This window comes from Macaca thibetana, chromosome 3 (genome assembly GCF_024542745.1).
Source record: "Macaca thibetana thibetana isolate TM-01 chromosome 3, ASM2454274v1, whole genome shotgun sequence".
In the NCBI taxonomy this organism is placed as follows: Eukaryota; Metazoa; Chordata; class Mammalia; order Primates; family Cercopithecidae; genus Macaca; species Macaca thibetana.
In genome coordinates this window covers 30,865,653-30,886,258 of record NC_065580.1, presented here as the reverse complement: position 1 = coordinate 30,886,258, position 20,606 = coordinate 30,865,653, and the positions used below count along the sequence as shown (strand labels likewise).

General features: G+C 52.5%; 1 protein-coding gene across 1 annotated transcript in view; it reads left to right on the top strand.

Moving 5' to 3' along the window:
• Window positions 1–13,181, top strand: part of SND1 (staphylococcal nuclease and tudor domain containing 1) — a 438,972-nt gene extending 425,791 nt beyond the window's left edge. Inside the window, exons 18-24 of the mRNA XM_050782556.1 lie at window positions 1,969–2,110; window positions 5,338–5,461; window positions 6,308–6,377; window positions 7,547–7,660; window positions 10,074–10,277; window positions 12,430–12,474; window positions 12,586–13,181. Of these exons, the coding sequence (XP_050638513.1) occupies window positions 1,969–2,110; window positions 5,338–5,461; window positions 6,308–6,377; window positions 7,547–7,660; window positions 10,074–10,277; window positions 12,430–12,474; window positions 12,586–12,651 (765 nt within the window). The 3' untranslated portion in view covers window positions 12,652–13,181. The remainder of the gene's footprint in view (window positions 1–1,968; window positions 2,111–5,337; window positions 5,462–6,307; window positions 6,378–7,546; window positions 7,661–10,073; window positions 10,278–12,429; window positions 12,475–12,585) is intronic.
• The last annotated feature ends 7,425 nt before the right edge of the window (window positions 13,182–20,606 follow it).

Genomic DNA, 20,606 nt, shown 5'->3' with positions numbered 1-20,606 from the left:
CTTAGGGGACTAGAAGCAGCAGCGTGTACAGAGATCTGTGGTGATGGGAACAGGTGTTAAGGTATCGGGAGCCTGGAAGATGAGAAGGGGTCAGGAGCTATTTGGATAGGAGCCCAGAGCACCAGACCAGGGGCCCACAAGCCCAACCATAGAAGCCACTGCTTGGTGTAGGATGGTAGAAAGCTTGGGCCTGGGAGATGTCTCAGTCATTCCACCATAGCCGCTCCTTCTAGTGGAAGAACCCACACTCACACTCAGGCCGCATTAAAGGCAGAAGTGTGGGGTCTGGGTTGAGCCAAGGTTGTTCCAGAATTCCAGCATTCCTGCCCTTCTGCTGTGTCCTGAAGCTCCTGAGGAATCTGCATTTCAGCTGAGAGAGAAGAAAAGGGGACCCAGAAAAGTTTGACCAAAGTCAAACGGCAAGTTCAAAAACAACAGGGACATGAGGCCTCATCTCCCTCTCCACCCCCCACTAACAAACAGCTTTTTCCTCCTGGTTGATGGTATTTTCTCGGGGATACCTAGTTAATGCCAAATGCCCCTGGAAGAGCTCTAGAGCCAGGCTGCCTGTGTTTGAATCCTGATTTCACTACTTCTAGCTGCAAGCCTGTGTACCTCAGTTTCCCCATTTGTAAAACAGGGATAATATCAAGACCTACTCAAAGGGCTGATGTAAGGACTACATGAATTAATATTTAGAGAATGTTGAGAATGGTATCTGCCACCTAATAAGCACATAAGTTTTGGGCAAATACTTTTAATCATCCTTATTCCTATGTATGTCTTTGGGACCCCAAGCGTGATCCAGTCTCTGGACTCTCCCACACGCCCTTCCTGCTGCTCAGCTGGAAACCACCTCCCTCCCCTGCTCTGACAGACCTCACCATTTGGATAATCTTCTGGCTGCAGGATTGGACTTGACACACTGTCACGTCAAATCAGCTTCTGAGCCACTGCAGCCCTGACAGCACAGGGCCTGGGGAAGGAAGGGAGAGAGGGAAGGGTGGAGAGCGCATGGCCCAGCTTCTGGGCTGAGGTCAGAGCAACCTGCTGGAGGTGAGGAGGATGGAGAAAATGCTGAGCAGAAGCATTCTTGGTGAGCTCTTCCCCAGCCTAGGGTTGCGGCTTGGACTGCCTCAGGAGCACCAGAGGCCTTGTGACAGCAGGAGGTCCTGCAGAATTCAGAGGCGCCCTGCAGAGGGCCACGGGGAAGGGAGATGGGGAGCCGGAGCAAGAGAGGTGCGGGTGTGAGGAGCCCAGAGCCAAAGAGTTCATGAAAGCAGGGCTCTCACACTTGGACGTGCATGAGATGGCCTGGGAGTCTGGTTTTGCTCTTTTTTACTCTCTCTGGGATGCTCAGAACAGATTGTAATTTGGTGGGCCTGGGGTAGGATCCGGGGCCTGCATTTTTAATAAACTCCTTGTTGGTTCTGATGCCTGCCCGAATTTGAGAACTGCTAGATGAGAACTTTAGAGAGCCCACCTTTCGCCTCCGAGATAGAGGGCTTCAGGGGCTCAGCCGGGTGTGAATCCAGTGCCCCACAGTCACTCACCCAGGGCCGATCCCATTTGCCCAAAACCTCTTTCCCAGTGTCTTTTTTTTCCTCCTTCTTCTTCTTTTTTGAGACAGAGTCTTGCACTGTCACCCAGGCTGGAGTGCAGTGGCATGATCTTGGCTCACTGCAGCCTGTGCCTCCCAGGTTCAAGCAATTCTTCTGCCCCAGCCTTCCAAGTAGCTGGGACTACAGGCACCCACCACCGCACCCAGCTAATTTTTTGTATTTTTAGTAGAGATGGGGTTTCACCATATTGGCCAGGCTGATCTCGAACTCCTGACCTCGTGATCCACCCGCCTCAGCCTCCCAAAGTGCTGGGATTACAGGCATGAGCCACCACGCCTGGCCTCCCCGTGTCCTTTATGACTTCACTTCCTCACCCTCTTCTCACTTCTGCGGACTGAACATGCAGGTCTGGGCCCACTATGAGGAGCAGCCTGTGGAGGAGGTGATGCCAGTGCTGGAGGAGAAGGAGCGATCCGCCAGCTACAAGCCTGTGTTTGTGACTGAGATCACTGACGACCTGCACTTCTACGTGCAGGATGTGGAGACTGGTGAGTGCTCAGGCCGCTGGCTCGTGGTTCCTTGGTTGGTCCAGCTAGTGCTGCCTGGGGGTAGGAGGCCTCTGCCCAGTGGGTGGGAGGAACGCTGCCTAGGCAGTCCAGGAGCCTCCCCTGAAGAGCTCACGTTGCCGCCCCTATCCCCCTGCCTTGTCCCACTGCTCCTCTGGGCTTGGGGTTATTTCAGGAGCCTTCACATGAGCCCTGGCGTGGGCTCAGGCATGGAGGTGCTGCCGGGCAGGTCCTCTGAGAGCAGGTGAGATAACTAGGTTTATCTGGGTGGAGCTCTGAGCCTTTTAGGTGATTGTTTGTTCCCACACACTCCTGACTATGCTGGGCAGGAGGATTTGTAGCCCCCAGAGTGTGTCAGGCATCAGCCAGGCATCGCTCAGCCCCTTTCCCTCTGGGGGAGCAAGGAGTGGTGCTGGGTTTGTCTCTGCTGGGGTTTCTCCTTCTGTAGAGGTTAACATAGCCCTGAGTGATAGCCAGTTTCCATGGAAACAGGCAGCGCTCTAGGGGAAGACATCCCCGGGCAGTCTCTGAAGGACCTTCTCCTCCTTCCATCCTGAGTGGTGTACACTGTTGCCAGGGTCCCCGGGGCAGAAACCTGGGGTTTCTGGAGGCCAAAGGGCAGGAGAAAGCTCTAGCAGCCGCTGGCTCGACTCCACCTCCACCTGCTTATACTTTCCATCCTGACCTCCCTCTTCTCATGGCCACCCTGTGCAGGGAAACAGTTGAGTTTGGAGCAGAAGGAAAAGCTCTTAGAGCTGCCTCTGGATCCCAGGAAACAAATCATGATAGGCAGAGGTGGGCAGAGGGAGCTGGAAGTGTCAGTGACACTCAGGCAGTCCCCCAGATGGCAGGACACAGCTCTGCCCAGCCTCCTCAGCCCACCCCACGCCAACTCCAGCCCTGTCTCAGCCACTTCCCTCTAATGCTATTTCCCAGGCAGCTGCCTTTGTGAGTGTCATTTCACCAGGAAAAACTTGACCATTCCTGGCCCTGGGCTGGCTGTGCTTAAAAAGGAAAAACGCGAAGGGGAGGGGTAGAGATGGAGCCGATGAGCCTTTGGGATTAGGTTCTCTTGAGGTCAGCCACAGTCCTGCCTAAAGCTGCTCCAGCAGTTGCCTTGGGAATGAAATCGGGCGGTGGCCAGCCTCTAGGGCTGGGTCATGTGACAGGGAAGGAGTCTTGTAGTGGTGGTCTAGGTAGGAACAAGAGCTGTTCCTGGGCAGAGGAACCAGCTAGAATTCACCACCCCTAAATCCCCACCAGTCCCCCAGAGAACTTGAGCAAAAGGAGGCGATCACTCCCAGACAGGCTCCACTCAGCTGCTGGGCCCTGCTGGGGAGGACCCGCCTTGACTCAGAACAAGCCCCTGAAGTCTTAGGGAGCAGAAATCTGAAGCAGAAAACAAGAAAAAAGAGAAAACCATGTGTCCTTGGAATGCTGGAAGAGAAGGGAGTGAGGCCCTTCCTGGCGGGCCACCTGGGGATTTGTGGTGGTCTCCAGAGAGGAAGGCCCCTGCCCTCTGGTGGCTCCGTGGTATCCATGGAGATAAACCTCAGAATCCACAGCCCCCCTCTGCTGAAACCTTTCATCCCCTTTCGGGGGGCATCCTCTCGCCCCGTCTCCCTTCTTTCAATTAAAGTCTGTCTTCGAGAAGGATCTGACAAAAACATTGCCATTAGCTGCAAATGACCAGTGAGTCTATGTAAGGACCTCCCAGAGGGCTTTGCCTGTTGGCAGGAGGCAAAGTCCTGCTTCTGTTGCCTTGGAGCAAAAAAATGAAAGTAGACCAAGTTAGGGAGGAAGCTGTCTGTCAAGGCTTCTTAATCCCTGGAATTTCACTGTCTGGGGTAGGAACACTGTCTAAAGAGAATTATAGAGGGCTGGCCACTGGGGAGGGGGAGGGGCAGCTGCTACCTTCAGGCCTCTGTCCTGTGGATGCAGGACCAGTGGCCTCTGCAGCAGCCTAAGAGTGGACACACATCCCTGCATGCTTATGCAGAGTTTATTTTCAATGCAGCTGAATTATTAAGCACCCTGCATGCATTGGGGATTCTACCAGGCCTTGCGTGAGTAAACAGAAAGAAGTGAGCTATGGTCTATGCCCTGAAGGAGCTCACAGTATAGTAGCAGGTAACTTGTAAGGCTGACTGTGGCAAGTGTAACAACAGACATATGTTGCGCCCTCCTTACAGCACTGCCTTGGGCCCTGAAGATAAAGAGAGGACTCCCACACTTAGACTACACATCCACAGTCACTCTCCTTGCTTCTGAGAGGAAAGGGGCAAAAAGGGTCTGAGACTGAGCCAGAATCAGGGCCAGAGGGGACATAAAAAGGGAAGCCACAGGGGACTGATGCCTCCCAGAGTCAGGGTGGGAGGATTCTTTAAGGAGCCAGGGAGAGAAACTGAGTAGGCCCTAGGTGTTGCCAAAACAGGCAAAAGCAGCAGGACTGCTGACCCAAAGTCAGAGTGCTTAGGGAAAGACAAGGTAGGGAATCCCTCCTCCAGTGGATCAGGGGCCCTGAGTAGCGGGGTGGGACAGTAGAGCCTCAGCCCAGCAGCACTGGAAGTTCAGCATGTATCTTGCAGGGTGACAAGGGTCAGAGTGGCCAAGTTTGAATAATACTGAGGCTCTAGGTCCTGATTCAAGAATTCCTCCCCCATCTTCCATGGCTTCAATTCTGGGGCCTTTTCCACAGTGGTGTGGGGCCCATCCTTCATCCCTACTTTTGCCCCCTGGGAGGCAGTGGACAGTGGCTTCTGTCAGTTACCACCTCTGTGACCCAGGCCAGGAGCTGGCCTTGTAGAAATGCAGTACAGGCTGGCCAGCCCTCACCCTGGAGGAGGCTGTTTGGCATTGTCCTTGCTCCCTGTCTTCTTGCTTTCTCCACCTCCTTAAAGCTCAGGCACATCCCAAGGGCTCCCACACCCTGGGCCAGCAGACTGGAGAGCTGAGATGGCAAGGCTGTGTGTGCCTTTAAGGCCCAATGTGTCAGCAAGTCACCAGTGCCACTTCTGAAGGCAGATGGCATGAAACCTCTGGAGTGAGGACCAAGAGGGCTTCCCCACATGGGTTGGGGACAGAGCCAGTGCTGCAGTGCCCCCCAGAATTTCACATTGAGCTCCCTCCCCAACGCCTCCCAGAAAAACCCTCCAGCGGCTTCGAGGAACCCAGCTCCCAGGTCTCACTGCACTCTTCCTCCCTGGCAGGCACCCAGTTGGAGAAGCTGATGGAGAACATGCGCAATGACATTGCCAGCCACCCCCCTGTAGAGGGCTCCTATGCCCCCCGCAGGGGAGAGTTCTGCATTGCCAAATTTGTAGATGGAGAATGGTAAGCCACCTGGAACAGCAAGGCAGAGTCTTGAGCAGGAACGATAGCAAGGCTGTCCTCAGGCCCCGGGCGTTGCCTTAGCAGTCTGGTTTCCCCAGCTGGTTAATGGTGGCCCCCAGCAACTCTCCTGAGTGTCCCTCTTCATTGCCCACAGCCCATTTGGGGCCTCGCTCTGGCCTGTGCACCCCCTGCCAGACAGAAGTGGCTTCTTTCTTCTCTCTGGGGATTCCAGAGTGGGAGCCCTGGCTGGCTGGCTGGCTGGCCGGGCTGTCCAGCACACCCCTCACCTCACCCGGGAAGAATGATGTTACACGGGGCTGAGGTAGAGGCTGGGCCACGGTAAGCCCATACCAGCTGCCTGACCCTCCTCCCTGGCTGTCTAGGACATGAGCAGCAGTGCTCACAGGCCAGAAGAAGGTCACTGATGTGTAATCTACCAAGGGAGGGCCCACGGCCTTCCCAGGGTGACGAAGTGACTTGGATGTGTTCCCTGCTGCGGCCTCCCAGACAGATCTGCTGGCTAATTACAGCTGCTGTTTAGTGCTCTGGGTTTAAACAGCAGACATCAATCTAGTCATTAGTCTTGTTGCTTTATGCCCCAAGGACACATTAATCTGCTCCACATGCTCCTTTCTCCCTCTTCTGCTCCCAGCTATGCTCTGATTCCATTAGGTGGTGGCCACAGTGCCCGAGGCTGGGCCTAGATGGAGTGCAGTAACTGTCCCCTGTGACACCCATTGAACCCAGGCAGGAAAATGCTGTGCCCCTGCCCCGCCATTGCTGAGGCTCTGGGAGCCCAGACTCCTCAGGGCTGTCTCTTGAGCTCTGCCCATGATGCCATTGCAGGTACCGTGCCCGAGTAGAGAAAGTCGAGTCTCCTGCCAAAGTACATGTCTTCTACATTGACTACGGCAATGTGAGTGTTGGGGACCAGGGTGTTGGGGGGGCTATCAGCAGCCCCCGGGTCAAATCCGTCTGATCTCTCCAAGGTCCTTCTGAGCTTACCAATAGAACAATGAGCACTGGGGCATCTCTGCTGTGCGTGTAACAGGCCAGGCCCCCTGAGTGACCTAGCAAAACTGGGGTCTATGACCACTGGCTGCAAGCACTGATAGGTCCCACGTCCAGACCCCACAGATGAGTGTCCAGCCACACCCACAGTTCCTCTTCTGCCTGAGGTCTCTGCAGAATCGGGGCAGGGCCTCTGTAGCACGTGGAGGGCCTTTACACCCACAGTTCCTGGTATTCAAGCCAAACTGGGTGTTTGTTCCATGCGCTAATCCCCAGCACATCCCCAAACTCAGGCTTGCTGGGAAGGGACAGTCACAAGGTGACAGTGACTGGCACCCTTGGGAGAAAATCTCTCCAGCTGGACCTGGGAGTCTACTGACAACTCCTGGGAGAGTCTCTTTAGGAACAGCAGCGAGCCGGTGAGAAAGCTGTCGTTCAGGAGGGTCAGGAGGGTGATGCTCCTGAGTCATGACTCTGCTTGTCTGCATTCCTCCCATACCTTCCTCAAGGGCTAAGACTGAGGATCTGTTAATAGAGATCCCAGAGCTGGGCCATGCTGCCAACCTATCTCCTGGGAATACACAAAGGAAGAGGTCCTGCCAGACGAGGGCGAACCCAGATGCCTGGGCCAGAACCACAGGCAGGCCCAGTGACCACGGGGATACTTGTCTTGGTGTGCTCCCCTAGCCAGCAGCTGGAGCACCCCCTGGCCTGTGGGAACGTAGTCAGAGATCCCATGTCACAGACAGAAGGGCATTGGGAGGAAATGGAAAAGCGATTAGAGTCCAGTTATACTGTGATTGTTTTCATGGGAACCACTAGGTGTGCCAGCACCAGGCCCAGAGTGAGGGTATGAGCCACAGCTCCCCATCTACTGCTGGACCCGCAGGGCACATTCTCCCCAGCCTTCACCCACTGGGGAGCCTTTGTATGTGGCAAAGTGGAACCAAGTCATGGGACGAACAGGGTGGCCCAGAGTTTGCATTCCCAGAGGCCTGGCCACAGAGAGCTGTCCTGTGAGAGAGCAAGGGGGCAGCGAGTATGTGACATGTTGGCCTGCTGCTTTCTCTGCAGAGAGAAGTCCTGCCATCCACCCGCCTGGGAACCCTACCACCTGCCTTCAGCACTCGGGTGCTGCCAGCTCAAGCCACGGAGTATGCCTTCGCCTTCATCCAGGTGCCCCAAGATGTAAGTCTGGAGTCTTCCTCCTTCCAAAGGGTCCACTGACACTCAGCCGCTGCTGCAGCCCTCATGGGCTGACAGGAGAAGATGGAAACTATGATGGTCTCTTAGTAATAGGACTCAAGAGATGGGAAGTTGAGGAAGATGCTACCGAGGAGGTAGTATTAGAGCATTCCAGCTAGTTCATAGAAGCAGGTAGGCCAGAGTGCGTTTGGACAAAGACTAGACCACCACAGCTGGATCCCAGGGGGCTTTTGGAAAGTGGCAGGAGATGATCGGGCAGTGGCAGGAGGTGAGATGGGAAAGGCCTTGATGTCGTGGACTTGTCTACCCTGGCAAGGAGTTTATTCTTTGTGCTATATAGGCAGGAGGAATGTGGCACAATTTCTAGGAGAAGTGTGACATGGTCCAAAACATTTCTGAAAGTTAGTTCTGATGGCACAGTGAACAGAGGGACTAGAAGGAATGGGTGGGAGACAATTATAACAGTCCAGGCTAGAGACGAAGGTGGCGCTGGGTTTCTTATGTGTGGATATGTTGCTGTTGGCCAAGGAGAATGAGAAGGAGCAAATTTGGGCAGTGGGACCTCCAGGCAGACTTACAGTTTTCAGTTGGGGAGTGAGATGAGACCCGGAATGTATGGGTCTGTGTAGTTAAAACCGTGGTGGTGTACAAGATTGCCCAGATTGAGTATGTGGAAGGTGTGATGGGGAGGAGAGAGAGTATTAGGAAGTGCTGGGGTCCTGCCATCTGAGAACAGGAGCCCAGAGGCAGCATGTGCAGCCAGAGAGGAGAGAACCCATGCTGTGGGTCGTGGATCCCCTCTATCCCCAGAAACAGAAAGCCAGTCTGCAATGTCCAGATCCCCCGGGAGCTCAGGCAGGTTGAGGCTTCCCAGGGGCTGCCCTTGGCTTTAGCTTTGCGAAGGTGCCTGGTACCTGGAGTGAGAGCTGCATGAACACCATGGTTGGCACTGTCACCAGATAAGAGGTGCAAATGAAGAATAAGCACATTTACTCTCCACCTTTTCACAAAGTTGCTGAAGGGCAGGAGAGAAGCAACAGAAAATGCTGAAGGCAAGTATCACAAAACAGGTCGGTGAAGACAGACATGTGGAGTCAGGTGCAGTGGCTCACGCCTGTAATTCCAGCATAGGAGGCCAAGCAGGGAAGATTGCTTGAGGCCAGGAGTTCAAAACCAGCCTGGGCAACATAGTAAGACCCTGTCTCTTAAAAAAAAAAAAAAAATTAACTTGGTGTGGTGGCACACGCCTGTAGTCCCAGCTGTTCAGGAGACTGCAGTGAGAGGATCCCTAGAGCCCACAAGTTGAAGGTTGCAGTGAGATGATGGCACCACTGCACTCTGGCCAGTCCCTATCTCCTTTTTTTTTTGAGATGAAGTCTTGCTTTGTCGCCCAGGCTGGAGTGCAGTGGCACAATCTCGGCTCACTGCAACCTCTGCCTCCCAAGTTCAAGCGATTCTCCCACCTCAGCCTTCCGAGTAGCTGGGATTACAGGTGCCCGCCACCACACCCAGCTAATTTTTGTTTTTTCAGTAGAGACGGGGTTTCACCATGTTGGCCAGGCTGGTCTTGAACTCCTGACCTCAGGTGATCCACCCACCTTGGCCTCCCAAAGTGCTGGGATTACAGCGTGAGCCATCACACCTGGCCTAGTCCCTGTCTCTTAAAAAAAAAAAAAAAAAAAAAAAAAAGACGGAGACAGAGGATGTCATGGACTTAGTGCACTGGAGCAAGGTCCTGCAGGAGGTAGGAAGTGAGAGGACACCAAGTGTAGGTGAGCTTTGAGTGGGAAGAAGTCACTTTTCCTTGGAGACACAGGGCAGGCAGGTGGGAGCACAGGGTAGGAAAGAAAGGGGTCACTTGCAAATAGTCTCTGGCTGAGGGCAAGGAAAAGAAAAGAAAAGGGGAAGACTTCCTATCCAGAGCCTGTTTCTGCCTCACTAGGGTTCTTTCTGTTTTTGTTTTGTTTTGTTTTGTTTTGAGGCCGAGTCTCACTCTGTCACCCAGGCTGGAGTGCAATGGTGCAATCTCGGCTCACTGCAGCCTCCGCCTTCTAAGTTCAAGCGATTCTCATGCCTCAGTTTCCTGAGTAGTTGGGATTACAGGCATGCGCCACCACGCCCCGCTAATTTTTGTGTTTTTGGTAGAGATGGGGTTTCACTGTGTTGGCCAGGCTGGTCGCCAACTCTCGGCCTCAAGGGGTCCACCCACCTCAGCCTCCCAAAGTGCTGGGATTACAGGCATGAGCCGCTGTGCCTGGCCAGCCTCACTAGGGTTCTCTGGGGAGTGAATTACAGGCCCCTGCTAGCCAGACTTTCTTGGGAGTCCATGGACAGGAGCTGGGGCCCAAGTGGTGGTTCTCTGGCTTGCTCTGACCTGAGTGTGTCTCTGCTCCAGGATGATGCCCGCACGGACGCCGTGGACAGCGTGGTTCGGGATATCCAGAACACTCAGTGCCTGCTCAACGTGGAACACCTGAGCTCCGGCTGCCCCCACGTCACCCTGCAGTTTGCAGATTCCAAGGGCGATGTGGGGCTGGGCTTGGTGAAGGAGGGGCTGGTCATGGTGGAGGTGCGCAAGGAAAAACAGTTCCAGAAAGTGGTACGTGATGTGGAGAGGTGGCCCCAGCATTGCGCCACCGCCCTCACAGAGAAGGGGACTGTTCCACAAGCCAGGAAGGGAGCAGGGAATCCACCATCCTGCTGTTCCTGCTAGGGAAAGATAATGGATTTGGGTTTGTTGGGGTTTTTTTGTTTTTGTTTTAAAGTTAATTACATCCCAAATTAATTGGCTGCGGGTTTGGCTGAGAATGCAGCTGCAAACTAGAGCGGAAAGCTTCCCTCCCCATGTACCCCCAGGTGACAGGCGAGAAAGCTTTGCCAGGGGCGATGTGGAGAGGGTCAAGGCCTGTCTTTCCCGCTCTCCCAGTCGTACTCTCCAACAGACAGTTTCCAAGGCAATAACCAATTCCTAATACCCAGTGCCACCCCGAGCCAGAGCTGTCGAGGAGGCAGCACCGAAGGGCCCAGAAGGACTCTGCCACACAACCCTCCAGCTGTTTGGAAAGCCCTGTGAACCTGGAGTCCTGCCTCCGCCGTTCTGAGAGGAGAAGCCAGCCTCCTGAGCCCCAGCTCTCTGCTCATGAAGTGAGGGGAGCACTAGCTGCCTTGCCACTTCTCAAGGCTGATCATGACAATCAGTGCACTCATACCTGGGAAATAGCTTGCACTGCGCAGCCATTGGTGATTAGCTTTGGGCTCTGGATACAAGGCAGCCCCTTCCACCCAACATTATACATTTCTGAGTCCCTCTCTGCCCTCTCACCAAGCAGCCACTGAGGCCCTATTGCAGACCAGCCCTGCTTCCCAGCTGGGCTGAATCAGCGACCCATCCAAGAGGGCCAGACTAGGGGAAGCTCGGCCCCCCACAGAGCTGCTGTCTCCTGGCAGAAAGTGATGAGAGGGCAGCAGGATGTGGCCAGCGTCTCCCTATGTTCCCTCAGAGACAGGGACAAGAAAGGCGTGGCATGAAAACCAGACACTCCTCCTCTTCATCTCGCTTCCATTTGCCCACTGCTCTCCCTTCTCCCAGCCCTCCTGGCCTTTCCTCTCTTCCTCAAGCACCACAGGCCCACATAATGCGTTGGTGGCTGTGCAGGCTGATGACACACTGGAACAAGACACCCCTGTGGATTGCCACTGTGTCTCAAGAGAAGCCCAACCCCTAGGCCCCTCTGGATTGACCCCCACTTTCCTTAGGAAATGGCTCCTAGGAGGCCAGCTTCAGCCTCCCTATAGAATTGGAGATCTTAATGTACCGCATATGAAACTGCCCATAATGCCTCTGCTATGTAGAAAATTCCTTCTGCTGCAGTCCCTGAGATAAACACAAAACATGGGTTCATTTATTTATTCATTCTATCAGCAGACATTTATTGAGGGCCTATGGTATATCAGTGAGCAAGAGACAGCACCCCTGCCCTGAGGAGCTTACATTCAAGCATGAGGAGACAACAATTACAATGAACATAATAAGTAAATTAAATAGAATATTGGAAGATGATAACTGCAGTGAAAAAATAGAAGTGGAATCCAGGGAGTCAGGAATGGGAGGGGAAGGTTGTATTTGTATTGTTTTTGTTTGGTTTGCTTTCTTTTGAGACCGGGTCTGGAGTACAGTGGCGCAGTGCTGGAATCATGGCTCACTGCAGCCTTCAACTCCCTGGCTCAAGTGATCCTGCCACCTCAGCCTGCCAAGTAACTGAGACTACTAGCAGGCATGCATGGGCCACCATGCCTGGCTAAATTTTTTCATTTTTTTATAGAGATGGGGTCAGCCTGGTCTTGAACTCCTGGGCTCAAGTGATCCTCCTGCCTTGGCCTCCCGAAGTGCTGCAATTATAGGCGAGAGCCACCACACCTGGCCTAGGTTGTAATTTTAAATGGGATTGCCCGAGACCTCATTAAGAAGGAGATACTTTACCACAGACCTGAAGCGGGTGGGAGAGGTAGCCAGGAGCACATGACCAGAGGAGCGTTCCAGGCAGACAGAAGAGCTAGTGCAAAGAGTTAAGGGAATAAGCCAGGAGACTAATGTGATTGTGTTTTGCGTTTTACTCTGAGGGAACTAGGCTCCATTGGACGGGCTTGAGCAAGGGACAGCTGTGGCCCTGACCTGAGCATTCTGCAGGGTCCTGCGGGCTGATCATTTGAGGGCACCCCTGACCACTCCCTTTCCTCTCTCGTCCCTCCAGATCACAGAATACCTGAATGCCCAGGAGTCAGCCAAGAGCGCCAGGGTGAGTTCTTGCCTTGGGAGCCCCGAGAGGGCACTGAGTTGAGGGGTTTGGCCCTCTGAGTTCCAGTGGGTCCCATGTCCCTGAAGAGCTATTTTCTGTTCTTTATTACAGCTGAATCTGTGGCGCTATGGAGACTTTCGAGCTGATGATGCAGACGAATTTGGCTACAGCCGCTAAGGAGGGGATCGGGTTTGGCCCCCAGCACCGCTCACGCCATTCCCTCTTCCTCTGCCGGGAGGGCGTTTTCAACTCCAAACCCCAGACAGGGGTTGTAGATTGGGTCCAGCTTTGCTTCAGTGTGTGGAAATGTCTTGTAGGGTGGCATTGGGGCTGGTGGGGGGGTGGACCCCAAGGCTTTCTGGGGCAGACCCTTGTCCTCTGTGATGATGGGCACTGCTATCCACAGTCTCTCCCAGTTGGTTTTATTTGGAGGTTTGTGGTTTTTTAAAAAGAGTCCTCAAATCAGGAAGGAACATCAAAGACTATGTCCTAGTGGAGGGAGTAATCCTAACACCCAGGCCGACTGCCAGCTGGCACCTGCCTCTATCCTAGACTGCCCTCCTCCCAGCTCTCTGTCCAACTGTTGATTATGTGATTTTTCTGATACATCCATTCTAAAATGCCAGTGTGTTCACATCTTTGCCCTGGCCAGCCCATTCTGTATTTAAAGCTTTTGAGGCCCAATAAAATAGTACGTGCTGTCTGCAGCCCTTATTGGTCACAGTGTGGTCCAGAGCATGGAGTCTTGGCGGCTTCAGCCAGGAGGAGACCTGGACACTTGAATGACCCCCAAGATAGTCATCCAAATGCCTGGACATTCTCCCTAAAAATAGAGCCAGCTGGGGAAAGCAAGGCAGATCTTCAGAGTCTGAGCAAGCAACTCCTGGCCCCAGTAGGCACCGCTTGGCACCATGGCCCTCATGCAGGAGGCTACAGGTCTTTTTTGACTTATTGCACATGGCTGTTTTCAAGGACCTTAGAGAGAGCAGCTTAGCCAGCAGCACCCAGGACAATTTAACCACTGTGAATTGCTGGACCTAGCCTTAGGCAGACCCTGCCAGATCCCCAAGAAAGGATTCAAAAGGAAATCAGCTGAGAGAAATGAGGTGATTTCCCTAATTCCTGCTGTGGCTGGGATAGAGTGGGTTAGAACACAGGCCCCCTGGTTCTTCCCTGGAGAACAGAGCTAGGAGGACCGGCTTCTCCAAGAGGGACCCAGGTCCCAGGTGAGAGGCCTGTCTGCTCCAGGTTAGCCGTTGCTCATGTCTGACTTGATAAGCTCTCCCCAAAAGTCCTCAGGTAGAACTGGCCCTGGAGCTCGGAATCCTCAGGCTGCGTGTAGCCCATGAGGGAGGAGCCACAGTGGTGTGAGGCCAGGAGTCCCGGGGAGAGAAAGTCAAGTGTGAGAGTCACCACTCCCCACGCCCACAGTGTCCAGCGCCTCATTATTCCTCCACTGACGGCATTACCTGTGTGCTCCTTCCCCTCCCTGGCACATTACTTCGGTGAAAGTTGGCGGCACGTCTTTCTGACAGCCCCACATCCCACCAACATTTTGATCTGGGGTGGTACTCCAAGCTGCCATATAAAAGTGACCCTTTGATCTTGGGGGATACAGGGAGAGTCAGTGGAGGTAGTAGGGCCTGGCTGGCCAGATCTCATTCCTTAGCTGGAGGTCCTGCCGTAACACACACTTGTTCTGGCCAGGGCTCTTACGGGGTTCTCATGTGTGCTGCTTATACTCAAGGTGCATTATAGTTAAGAGAGGTGAGGGTGGGAAGAACCAGGGAGGGGCCGTGGGGAGAAATGTTGAGTCAGTTCAACTCCAGAAACACTAGTTTCCCTTGGTCCTCTTGGGGACTCACAGTTTCTACTTGCAGTGCCTCCGGCTTAGCCAGAACAAGTTCTTATACTGTCTGAATCAGACCCTTTATGGTCCAGTAAACTGTGCTTCCCTTGACTACGTGCAGCCTCTTAGGGGGCCCAGGAAGTCAGGAGGGGTGTGGATGATTACTTGATGTGAATCTCTCCATCATCCCCACTCCTGGAGAAGCTGTCCTGCCCCCAGCAGAGAAGCACACTCTCACCATGGTCTCTGGTTTTATTTTTATCCATCAAGAAGAGAATGCCCATCTCACCTATTTCTTGACCTCCAAGGTGCTTCTGGTAGGGTGCAATATGTATTCACAGTGAACACAATTGGCAGAAGGCAAGATGCCAGCCCGCTCTTTTGTGAAAGGGTCTGAAATCATCTCACGGTCTTCACAGTTGCCTTGGTTACATCTGCACCCAAGGATAAACTCTCCTTAGTTTTCCAATTGAAATTATGCCTGAGCCTTCCCACTTCTGATTTTTTTCTCTTCCAAGGCTGGTTGAGACAAAGGTCAGATCAGTCACCAGGCAGGAAGGCGCTACCACAGCTTGTCTGGTTTTGACCCCAACTTGATGTTTCTCTCTGTATCACATCTGCCAAGTTCCTGAGGTGTGACCTGGATAGGGCTGGGACCAGGGTGAGGCAAGCCACGTGCCAAGGGCGCAGATTTGAAGGAGGCACTCGCAGAGTGCGCACACATCGGCACGTTCTATTTTCATCTGTAGCTGTCCACTCAGCACCAGCCCTTGCACCAGTAGCCAGAAAAAGCTCTCCACAGGTTCCTCCCACTCCCCCTGAGTTAGAAAACTTGCACCTTGGCCTCAGGATCATGGGTTCTGCTTCTCCGTCCACCTTTCCTGTTGAATAGTAAAGTGTCTTGAGCACCTGTTACCCATCCATTTAGGCTTCCTCCAAACAGGGAATAAGACCCAGATAGTGCCAAGCACAGTGTTGGGTCCAGTGAGTGCCAAGGTCATCTCTCTGGACTCTCGAGGAGGCAGCAGATGCCATGCTATCTATAACAAGCCACAACAGTGGGTGGTGCCCTGGGACTTTAAGGGACAGAGGCCCTGACCCAGGTGGCTGGGAAGTTTCCCAGAGGAAAGGAAAAGAACTGGGGCTAGCAGATGGCGGGAAGGCATCACTTATCTCTGGGCAGGTTGAGGACTCTCCTGGTCTCTGAGGGTGGATGCAGCAGAGCCCAGGGCTTGGGAAAGCCACCAGGGAAGTATTGGTGCCTGAGACTCCTCCGCAGCGACCTCATCTCCCTCCTCTTACTAGTGTACGGGATCAGTAGGGAAGGCAGGCAGTGGAGGGAAAGGCTCCCGTGACTGCCTCCATTTTATTTATTGATTTGATTATTTCTGTGTCCTGGGGAGAGAGTCAATGGACCCCTTTTTTTGCATTAGCCCATGTTGGGAAGCAATGGGGATGGGCTAGAAAGCTGGTGCCTCAAGAGTGGTTATTGATGTCCTAATTACAAGAGGATGCTAATTTAATTTGAACCTAATTACAGTGCACTACCCTGGGTGGCATGTGTTTTAATAATTAACGTCCTTCAGATGCGTAGGCGTGTAATAATATTTACACTAGGTTGGCCAGCAGCCTGAGGAGGCGGGCTGGGGGCCCATACACCACCCTCTCCCTGGACAGCTTGGCTGCAAGCAGGTGGGGAAGAAGGCACATGGGTCCTAGCTGGCAAGTATCTTGTCATCCTTCCCAGGGAACATGCTTGGGCCTCATTTCCAGCCACTTCCTTGACCCAGCAGGCAGCTTTGCACTGTGGGGCACCAGGCTGGAACTCTGGAATACATCAAGACTGGCAGGATCAGGTCTCTGGGCTCCAGCTCCAAACCCACCTCCCCAGCCCCACTCTACCACACAGGCATGTTTCTGGCCTCCTCAACCTGCCTGGTTCCATCCTGGGAAGGGCTTGTTTAAGGGGGAGTTTAGGAGGGAGGAAGGAGAGCTGCTTGGTTTTTCTTCATTCCTTTAAGGGAAATAACATTCATAAGGAAATAGACACATTCGAAAAGGTGCACAAATGAAAAGGGTACCGCTCAAATACAAAGTGAACATTACCCACACAAACAGCACACACACCAAAAAAGAGCATCAGCAGCCCCTCGTGCGCCCCTCCACAGCTGCTCTCACCCCCAAAAGTAACCCCTCTTCTATCCCAGTAGATGATTTTGGCCTATTTTGTTTGTTATGTTTTTATGTTGATTTGTTTTGTTTTTCTTGGTTTGTGTAGCTTTACATTTTACGTAAGGGGACTCAAACCATATGTATTCTTATGTGCCTGATGTCTTCCACCCAGCACACCTGTGAGATTCATCTGCGTGGTTAGGTTCGTTTTAGTTTGTGCATTTTGTGTGGTCCATTGTTTGAATACACCACTCCTTGATTATTAGAAAGAAGTCAGACACTGAGCTGTCTGCTAGGACTGTGTCAGGCCCTAAAGGAGAAATCTGCTCACATTAATTGTGCAACCAGGGGCAGAAGGTGACACAAGATGAGAAGGGGAAGCAAGATGACAGGGCAAGGCAGTTCCGTCCCCAACAATCCCAGAACAGTGTGCTTGTCCTTGTGACTCCTGTGCCCAGCCTTTCTGAGCTTCCACAGGTAGGGAAAGGGCCTACCAGCAAGTCCAGAAGTCAAGCAAAACCAGGGGCTTCAAAGTGGGCCATGGGCACTTTGGTGTCTCCACCAGGTCTCACTAGGCACTAAGTGTGACTGGCAGGCCAACTACATTTGAATCACCTGGGGTGCTCATTAAAATACAGCTTCCAAAAATAGTGCCAGAACTATATTAGGAGTGGTGGGGGGGGGGTAAGCGAGCTGAGTCCTCATCTATCATAGCAGGAAGACAATGGGTAATGTCTGAAGTTGATAAAACAAGAACTAGCTTATTATTTAGCACTAAGATAGTAACCATCAGATCAAAAACATGATTAAAAGTGGTTGCCTGTAGGAAGCACACTAGGGGTGGGAAGGGCTGCTTTTTATTATAATCTCTGTCTACTATCGAATTTTTTTAACCATTTGTGTTTCCAGTGGTCTTTTAAAATTCATTGTCATGTAACTATACATGTATCTAAGTGCCACTCCAGACCTACTGCCCCAATCCCCGTAGGGTAGGGCCTCGGGATCCATTTTAACAGGTGATTCTGATGAGTCCTCAAGTGCAAGAATTGGCTATCACTGTCCAAACTCATTTTATACAAAGAGAAGAGAGATAAAGTGACTTGCCCAAGGTCACCCAGTTTATTAATGGCAGGGCCAGGAATAGAAAACAGGTCTCTGGGCCCCAGGCCTATGATTTTTCTCTCCATCATGGCTTTCACCTTGGAGGGTGTCCATCCCAGCAGGCCTGGCCCTCGGGGACCTACAGGGTGAGGTGGGGTCCCGGTTCAGATGAAGGAGGCTAGGGTGTCATTGCACAGGGCAGAGGAGTGACTGCTGTCACAGGCCCAGAGCCCTCAAGCAGGCAGAATATTTCTAACCACTGCATGTTGACAGTGCACTGGATTTGTGCAGGAACCAGCACATGCAAAAATGCGGCTGCTCCTGTGGCTTTGCCAGCAGCAACATCTTTCAGGTTTTTTCCCCCCGGGATGGGAATAAGTCTGCCCTGAGCCATCCATAGCCCCCTGAATATGCAGGCATTTAACATTTCCTGAGCTGCTCCAGGCACTGTTCTAAGGGCTGGGGAGAAAAGGGAGAGTTATCTCTAGCGTCATGGGGCTCACAGTATACTGAGAGCAGATGTTGGTGAAAGAAAGACCTGATTGTGGCCGGGCGCGGTGGCTCAAGCCTGTAATCCCAGCACTTTGGGAGGCTGAGACGGGCGGATCACGAGGTCAGGAGATCGATACCATCCTGGCTAACATGGTGAAACCCCGTCTCTACTAAAAATGCAAAAAACTACCCGGGCGAGGTGGCGGGCACCTGTAGTCCCAGCTACTCGGGAGGCTGAGGCAGGAGAATGGCATAAACCCAGGAGGCGGAGCTTGCAGTGAGCTGAGATCCGGCCACTGCACTGCAGCCTGGGCGACAGAGCGAGACTCCATCTCAAAAAAAAAAAAAAAAAAAGAAAGACCTGATTGATGTAATGTATGTACAAATGCTGTGGCCTTAGCTTGTTGAGTTGACAATGGCCATACCCCCATGACCCAGCAATTTCCTCCTGGTTCTGTGGCCAGGGGCTATTCGCATGTGTAAGAACAACCCACTGGCAGGGCACAGTGGCTCACACCTGTAATCCCAGCACTTTGGGAGGCCGAAGCGGGCAGATCACCAGGTCAGGGGATCAAGACCTTCCTGGCTAACACGGTGAAACCCCGTCTCTACTAAAAATACAAAAAATCTAGCCGGGTGTGGTGGTGGGTGCCTGTAGTCCCAGCTACTCGGGAGGCTGAGGCAGGAGAATGGTGTGAACCCGGGAGGTGGAGCTTGCAGTGAGCCGAGATCACACCACCGCACTCCAGCCTGGGCAACTCATATGCAAGCATAGGCACTGCAGCTTTGTTCCTACAAACAAAAATGGGGCACTACAGGCATGGCAAGGTGTATTCACACAATGGAATATTACTCAGCAATGAAAATGAACTGTGACCACACAAAGCAAGGATAAATCTCAGAAATAATGTTGAATGAGTAAAGCACATCTCAGAGAACTTCATATTATATAGTACCATTATTCTAAAGCTCAAAACCAAAAATACATTGCTTAGATATACGTGTACCTAGGTGATCATTTAATTTATTGTCCAAATAGGGATGTTTTTGCGAGCAAAAAGGAACACAAATTCTGACATTGAACTGCAAGTTTAAGCTGACACTATCTCCAGTAAACTGGGACATGTGGACACCCTACATATATGTAATGAAACACAAAAGCAAAAGGATGGTCAACACAGAAATCTGGATGGTGGTTACCTCCAGGTGGGGCAAGGGGCCCCGGGGTGAGATAAGGAAGGATGCTGGGGAGACGTAAGTGACTGGGAATGTTCTGTGTCTTGGTCTGGGAGGTGCATCTGTAGATGGCTATTAAATTTTTAATAAAGTGTAGGAACTCAAAGGAGAAAAGTCTTCCAGGGAGTTGCGGAAGGTTTTGAGGACAGGGTGACAACTTCACCAGTTTACCTGATAAACAATGGGTCTGGTTGAGGGAACTCACTGAGCAGAGCCCTCTCCTGGCTGGTGGGGCTCTTCTCAGAAGGCTCTCTGCATTGCAAGTCTAGTGTGTGGCCAAAGAACTAAGGACTTTGATCTCACCAGCCCTGGGCACTGGCCAGCTGAAGCCCCACCCTTTGGGGAAAAAGCAGCCAACCAGGACAGGGAGAGCTGACCAGGCCTCCATGAGACACTGACTTCAAGGCCCCCTGCTCACTTCAGATTAAGGTGTAACTTATGGGAAGTGCACAGATCTTAAGCATATGTGGATTTTTTGCAAATTGATATACTCCGGAAGCTACCATTTGGATCAACTGTAGAACATCAGCATCCCTGAAAGCAACATCTTTTTCCCCTATCACCATAGTTTTGGCTGTTCTTGGTGCCAGGGTCTTTTAGAAAACATTTTCCCCTGAAATAGTCCTGACGACATGTTGGGACCATACAATCTCTAGGTATCTTTGCCAGAGCACCCGCGCCTGGGGCTTGAATTGACACAAGGTAGGATAGGGGCTTCAGAGCCCCACATCTCCCACCTCTTCACAGCTGCCTCAGAACCTTGGACAAGGCCAGCAGGAGACAAGGGTCCCTCACCCTGCTGCCTGAGGGCCTTGGCTGTGTCCAGCCAGGCAATACAGACCTATTATCCTAGCTCAATCGAGTCATTCTAGGCCCTGGGCCCAGTCACTGCCATGGATCAGGTGATATTGATGCAATTCAGTGAGCAGGCAGCCTCAATCTATAGGAGTCATCTGGGCCTGGGAGATAGGCCAGCTCCTCCTCCACTCAGGCAGATTTCGCTCTCCTGCAGTCACGTGAATGCCACAGGTCCAGGATAGATCCTGTGGTGTTAACATTTTGTATTCTCAATTATGTGGAAGGAGATGAAGCCAAAGCTACTTACGGTTATTCTCAATGATACTTCTGTTTGGCTTCGCAAGGCGTTTACATGCTTGACTCAACTGTGGTCAGCAGTGTCTCAGCCTCAGAGATTTCACAATAGAGGAAATGGTATTGATGGAACCAAGCCCTCCCTCCAGCCCACTGCAGAAACCACTATGCCTGAGTTGGCCGCCTCCCT